At 45.7% G+C, this 7,500-nt stretch overlaps 1 protein-coding gene across 2 annotated transcripts in view; it reads right to left on the bottom strand.

The window, feature by feature from the left end:
* Positions 1-7,500, bottom strand: part of ano2a (anoctamin 2a) — a 30,089-nt gene that overhangs the window by 20,220 nt on the left and 2,369 nt on the right. For both annotated transcript variants that reach the window (XM_072695635.1, XM_072695636.1), the window contains exons 3-7: positions 6,001-6,306; positions 3,611-3,703; positions 1,086-1,237; positions 726-780; positions 18-69 (exon numbers count right to left, since the gene is read on the bottom strand). In XM_072695635.1, coding sequence (XP_072551736.1) covers positions 18-69; positions 726-780; positions 1,086-1,237; positions 3,611-3,703; positions 6,001-6,306 — 658 coding nt within the window. The remainder of the gene's footprint in view (positions 1-17; positions 70-725; positions 781-1,085; positions 1,238-3,610; positions 3,704-6,000; positions 6,307-7,500) is intronic.

Genomic DNA, 7,500 nt, shown 5'->3' with positions numbered 1-7,500 from the left:
AGCTTTAAAGTACGTACCCATAGTCTGACATGTCTGTGTACAGGCTGTGCGCCTCAGGATCTCAAGCACCTTAGAGGGAAAATCACACACACACACACACACCTTTTTTAACACAAAAGACACAAATAGTAAAGCAAATGCATGCAAACACAACCTTGCTATAACTCACTTTCATTCATTTTACAGCTAAAAAAGTTTAAGAAAATAAATAATTTACACTAATTGATCTCACAGGAACCGATAAATTCTGAAAATATGATAATATGAGGCTACTCTTATTGTTTTTTCCCTTTTTTTATTTGTTTATTGAATATTTCCCTTTTCCTCCCAATTTCTAAGGTAAAGGTGCACATATTTGTCACTGTACATTTAACCCATCTGTGGTAGTGAACTAGGGGCAGTGAGTACACCCACACCCAGAGCAGTAGGCAGCCAACTCCAGTGCCCGGGGAGCAGAGAGGGTAAACGGCCTTGCTTAAGGACCCAACAATGGCAGCTTGCCGAGCCTGGGAATTGAACCCACAACCCTGTTATCAATAACCTAGCACTCTAACCACTGAGCCACCACTGCTACTCTACTCTGCCACTCTACCAATTAACCCACTGGTTTGTAGCATCCCCTAGCACCAGCAATTCTCACGACACTAGGAGGGTAAGGCCTTATCACATCTTTTGGAATGAAATCTAATGAAATCTAAACTTCATACACATCTAAAAACACTTACAATCCGTCCTCGTGTTGCGCTGTCGAACAGGGTGTTCTTCGACTTGATGTCAAATCTGGGGAAATCAAAAAAAGCCATAAATACAGTTACGTACCTTCATAGTTAATTATACAGTATAATGAGAATCTTCCCTTCCTATATCCCAGCTTAGAAAGCCAGATTCAGCCATGCTTTTCACCCCTGGAGCAGAGAGGGTGAAGGGCCTTGCTCAAGGGCCCAACAGTGGCAGCTTAGCAGACCTGGGTATCGACCCTACAACCCTGTGATCGATAACCCAGCGCTCCAACACTACTGCCCCTCATCAAAAACCCCTGCCCCTAACTGTGTGTGTATATCGTGCATCTGTTCGTTCCCACTCACAGGTGTAGCTTCTCCCTGTTGAACGGCAGTGAGAGGACACGCGTCCGTGGGTTTTGGGGGTCCGGGACCCCCGGCTGGAATGGCTGGTTGAGCTTCTCCCAAAATGAGCTGATCGCTCCAGCAAGTCCAGTCTTCTCTTTCAGCTCATATGTCTGTAAAGCCGAGCAGAGAGGATTATCAACTAAAATACCAAACACAAACACTGAGCGAGAGGTCAGAGCCGGGTCAGGCCTGGAGCTGGCTCTCTGCAGGAGTAGGAGATGATTTATAAAAGGGCAAAGGGCAAAGGGCAAAGCCATGTAGACTGACAATGTCTATAAGCCTCAGACCGATTTCCTGTCCTCGCACCCTTATGATCTAAAGCTCAATCCAGGCAAAGACACATTAAGTTAATAGTGGCATAGTATAATGGCATGATGGCAAATAATAAGAGAGATATAATATCACACCAATAAATCACTCCATCGGCCTCCTCTGAGGAGCTGTAGCGCTCTCTGTGTAATCGGCTTGCCTGTGCATAATCAGAGCTGCAATGTTGAAACTTGGATTGACGTTTGGCATTAAAGCAGCCTTTAACAAACTGTGTCAGCCCAGAGCGTTTACCAAGTTGGTTTTAGCCATCATGGATCCTAATCTCTTAAAACTCAAAACAAGATTGGGTGAGTATGTGGCTGACTCTTTTTTTTTTTTGGGGCAGCCTGGGGAGAAATCTCAGTGACTGACAGACTTTTTACAAACCTTTCTCCAAACCTGTTCCACCCCTCGTTCCATATCATCACAACAAAACCCTGTATCTTCTCAGGAGGAGGACAAATATACAGTAAAAAGATCTTTTTCTAAGTAGATCCGGAGCATTTCAGACTATCTAGTATTTTCAGGTGAAAATACTGTTTCAATTATGGTGGAAATAAAAAGATAAACAGGTATTATGAGATTCTGATGAGAGGGTGATGAGATATAGAGCTTCTCACTCAGCTGGATTTCCACATTTCTGCTTCGTCTAGTGTTTTCTCTGCTCTACTCTGGATTTCAGATGTGAATACATCTCCGTGAATCCTGTGAGTTTGTCATTTGGACTGTTTGTTTGGGTCAAAATGTATGACATTATTAATAATTCACACAAAAGCCTAAAAATAATTTAACACGTGTTTAATAAAATGTTTGCCTTTAAATGTTGAGTCATTAAAAACATTTAAATTAGTAAGTTAAAAAGTCAAGCCTCGGACTTGGTAACTTATTTGAAGTTCAACAATACTGTATATGAGCCCAAACCAATAAGCAGCACTGATATGCCATCTCAATAATGGCGTTTTGACACTTGACACACCTAGGACGGATTCCGGGGTCATTTGGGGAAGGGGCTCATTATCACTGTTGGATCAGTTGCCCAATTTCAGGCTTCAAGCTTTTTTTGCGAACATTTGGTAGATGGTAAACAAATGGTAGAACCTAGATTCATCTGTTTATCACTTTTCCTTATTTTTCCTGGATACAAACAGTCAAGCAGTGAAGAACAGCACTTTCCGGGGTCATGGCATTTTAGCGCGCAGGAACTCCTGCAAACAACGAGCCGTTGTCGTAGGAGAAGGTCTATAACAATATAGTCGAAGCAGTCACATGACAAAATGAACCAATCGTGTGCCTTTGCGCATGACGCAGGGAGCGGATCGTTATCACACCCGCACCAGGGTCTGTTTGAGGCGAATCCAGGGAACTGACCTCTGGTCCTCATGAAACCAGTGGTCCAGGGAGTAGTCCAGGGAACTGACCTATGGTCCTCATGAAACCAGTGGTCCAGGGAACTGACTTCCGGTCCTCATGAAACCAGTGGTCTGTTTGAGGCGAACCTCAGACCACTGGTTTCATGAGGACCAGAGGTCAGTTCCCTGGACTGCTCCCTGGATGAAAAAAAACAGCTTGACCAAACGTGCTGACCTCACAGAGCAAGCAGACCTGGGTCCAGACATGCCCTTAGTGACAAAATAGCAGTTCCGGTTTCTATGGTGCCCTGGGAAAACCCACTCAGTAGCGTCCAGTGAGCACTCATGAAGGACTAGAGGATGGCCGACTGTGCAGATGAGCTTCAGTCTCTGACTTTACATGAGTGTCTAATAATAGAGTGGACAGTGAGTGGACAGACAGACACAGTGTTTAAACACTCCAGCAGCCCTGCTTTGTCTGATCCACTCAAACCACCAGCAGCTTAATACACACTACTAGCACACTCGCCACCACCACCACCATGTCAGTCAGTGTCACTGCAGTGCTCAGAATGACCCACCACCCAAATACTACAGTCTGCTCTGTGGTGGTCAGTCCTGTGGGGTAAGTAACAGATTCTGCAGAGAAACAGATGGATGCAGTCTGGAGTTATAGACAGAACTACACAGTGCTCCTATATGGAGAGCCCTGATTTCTGAGTCTTAATCCTCTATTACTGTACCCCCCCCAACCCCCCCCCTCACCCCCCTGAGTCTGACTGAGGGATTCTGCATGGAAACGTGGGCGGACCGAGGGAGACTCACTCGCTTGGTGGGAACTTTGATCTTCAAAAGCTCTGCCTCACGGCTAAGCACAGACCAGGGAACATGCAGGCGGGTGAAGCGCACTGTCTTCATCTAAGTGAGAAAAAGAGAGCGAGAGAGAGAGAGAGAGAGAGAGAGAGAGAGAGGCTGCAGTAAACCATTCAAGCATTCTGTCTGTCAGCAAGAGGCAGCAAAGTCTGACGTTTCATAAAATCCCCAAAGAAGGAGGGCGACACGTATTAAGCAATTTAACATACATACACTATATGGACAAAAGTATTGGGACACCTGCTTGTTCATTGTTTCTTCCAAAATCAAGGGTATTAAAAAGATCTGATTCTGCTTTTGTTGGAGTAACTGTCTCTACTGTCCAGTGAAGAAGGCTTTCGACTAGATTGTACGGAGCATTGCTGTGAGGATTTGATTGCATTCAGCAACAAAGCATTAGTGAGGTCAGAATGCTGGATGATGATCACCACCCCACCTCATTCCAAAAGCATTAGATGGCGCACCATCCACTATCTTGGAGAACACAGTTCTTCCACTGCTCCACAGCTCAATGCTGCAGGAGGCTTTATACCCCTCTAGCCCATGCCTGGGGGCTATAGGCTCATACTCATGTTCTCTAAAGAGTCCTATTCTATTAGCGATGCTCTCTACCGGGGCGTTGTGTAATTTCAAGTAGCTAAATCCATTTATTAGAAGTGGTGTCCGCATAGATTTGGCCATATTGTGTATAATATTAAGAGCACTGAGACAAACGTGCTGAAATAAAATCAGCTATGTAGCCTGAGAGGCTGTGATAATTCCATCCCAGACAGAGGTCATCCAGCTGCCTTGATTAACACCACAGGAGGGTGCACACAGACACACACACACACACACACACAATAATAAACACACACACACACACATATACTGGGTGCAGCATCTGTTCAGCTATTGTGGTGTGCTTTGATGTTGTGGATAGACTTGGATGGTTGTTGGATCATTGAACAACGCTGTGTCTATTTACACACACACACACATGCACACACACTCTCACGCACACCTCTGGCCATGAGGCTCAGCAGTAATCTGCCTTTTGGCTGAAGACAACAGCACTCAATATTAATCCAACACAACAACACAACAGAAGAGTGATCTACCAGCTACACACCCCTACACACACACACACACACACACACACACCCACACTCCCAGCCCTCGAATGTGCAATGATCAGCCAAAACATTAAAACCACTGACAGGTCTCTGGCAAGGGCCAAACTTTGATGGCTAGACGACTGGAGGGTCAGAGCATCCCTAAAAACACCAGGCAGGTCTTCCCAGTATGCAGTGGTCAGGACCTACCACAAATGCTTCAAGGGAGGACAACCAGTGAACCAGCGACAAGGTCATGAGCTCCCAAGGCTCACTGATGCTCATGGGCCACTTACCGGACTTAAAGGATCTGCTGCTAATGTTAGTCTGTGGTGTCAGATACCACACCAGGTTTTGTGGAGCCCATGCCTCAATGGGTAGTGCTGTTTTGGTGGATCTAGGTGCACCTACCCAATATTAGACAGATGGTTTTAATGTTGTGGCTGGTTTGTGTGAAATAACTACATTTTGGGGGAAAAGAACACGCCTGAAGCTCCTTCTTCTCCCAAACGTATGTCCTAGAAATGACATCTCTACCTTTACAACCTCCCTTCAACTCCATAACCACCTTCTACCACGAAACAGAAGCTGCCCCTATCGTACACTGATAGACTGGTCTGAACTCTCCTTAAAACATTCTTCGTGGGTTCTGAGTGCTCCGGCCCAGGAATAAGGTGCTGCCACTATGACCCGAGGATAGCTGGTTCAAATTCTGGGTCATGCTGCTTGCCATCAGGAGTCAGAGAGAGCACAACTGGCCTTGTGGGAGGCTCTTATTCACGGGCATCTGCAAGCCGACGCATCAGAGCTGGGTACCCGGCGCTTTCCTCCAAGCGCGCTGGTTGCCCGGCAACATTGCATCAGCAGCAGTTCCAGAAAAGGTTGGAGGAGACGAGCGTCAGTCCACACCCTGCCAGGGTCAGGAGCATCGGCCTCTGCTTCTGGTCAAAGAGGGTTAAATGTGCTCCCCCTACAGTTTGGGAGTGTAATTAATACTTTTACTCTGTACATACAATTGATGCTCATGCACACCCCCTCATGGACAGCTGTACACATGCCTTTTTTGACAAGTGGAAGGTATTGAAGAATGTGGACTGAGGCTTTTACACTAATATGACTTGGGTTACCCAGCGTTACACAGTTCTGCCATTGGAACCAGATAGTCAATGTGATGTACACCTGATCACTGTGCTGCAGGACTCAAACACACACACACACACACACACACACACACACATTCCAACACACCTCTTTGTCCCGTTCAATCTCCAGGCCCTCCTCCTGCAGCCCTCTTTCAAACTCCTCCCTGATCAAGGACTTTTCTCCTTCTCCAGGCCCCGACGCCAGCCCTGCCTCCAGCTCCACCTCCGCCAGCTCTGGCTGGGTGCTCCGGCGTGAAAGGGTGGGGCTTAGAGAAGGCAGGTTGCCGTTGGAGACGATGGAGTGGCGGGACTGTGAATGCCGTCTTTTGCAGTGATAGACCAGCACATAGTCCACCCTCCTGCGGCCATCTGCAAAACACAGGCCTCCTCTGGGACAGGGGGCTGGCTCCTCCTATGTGAACACACACACACACACACACACACACGATACATCCAACTGTGTTCAGAAGTATTAACAAGAGTGTCTGACTTTGGGCCAAAGTTATTCATAGGTTTGGTGGGAGAGCTAATCGAGTCAGAGTGTAGTGGTGGTGAATAAAACCAGGCGTCCACAGCATTTAATGCCCCTAAAAGCTTCTTCAAAAACTGTAATTGCATGAAGTGATGCCAAATATATTGGTTTGTAATACACCAGATGTCCAAATATTTGTGGACAAAGATCTCTTTTTGTGTGTAATTGGTTTAGTACTATGTCCATCTCTTTTAGCATTTTATTTGAGGCCAGAAGAGAAAGATGACGCCTTTCGGTTCAGCACCACGGACAGCTCCAAACCTGCTCTCATGCTCTTCCTTTCATTTACATCTTTCATCTCATTCCATCACACACACACACACACACACACAGTCTTAAACACAAACACACACTCACACACATGCACACACACACACCTGTCTTTTTAGACCAGAAGGATCCCTAAAACGTAGCAAACATCTGAGGAGCATTTCTAACCTGCACTCATATGGTTCTTTGAGTGACACCATAGCAGAACCACGTTCGGCTGTAAATGAAAGGTGTGTGTGAAGAACCTTGAAACCGTTTAAACAGGATGTAACCATAGGTCCAAATATATTGGTTTGTGATACAGTAGATGTCCAAATACTTGTGGACAGAAATCTCTTTTTGTGTGTAACTGATTTCGTCCTTTGTCCATCTCTTTTAACATTTTATTTGAGACCAGAAGAGAAAAATGACACCTCACAAACATCTGAGGAGCATTTAACTGCATGAACTGATGCCACATATTTACATATACACTATATGTCAAAAAGTTTGTGGACACCCCTTCCAATGAGCTAACTTAAGCTCACATAGATGTGCAAATGCACACACATGGCTTGTCTACTGCCATGCATAATCCCAGGCATAGGCTAGAGGGGTATAATTTTTATATATTATATATATTTTTAATTATAAATTGGGAGGCCGTTCAGCCTTAAAGCACCGTACAGAAAAATACGCTCAGCCCACTTTTCACTCACTGCAGAGAAGAGTGGCGTAAAGCGCTGCTGTACGAAGTTCTGATCTAATCTTTAGCCCCTCTGATGATCAGCTCTGCTCAGGTGTCAGTGTTTTAGCAGTGTGAGG

This window comes from Salminus brasiliensis, chromosome 13, assembly GCF_030463535.1.
Source record: "Salminus brasiliensis chromosome 13, fSalBra1.hap2, whole genome shotgun sequence".
Taxonomy (NCBI): Eukaryota; Metazoa; Chordata; class Actinopteri; order Characiformes; family Bryconidae; genus Salminus; species Salminus brasiliensis.
Note: the sequence above shows the minus strand (reverse complement) of the source record. Positions and strands in the feature narration are given on the sequence as shown.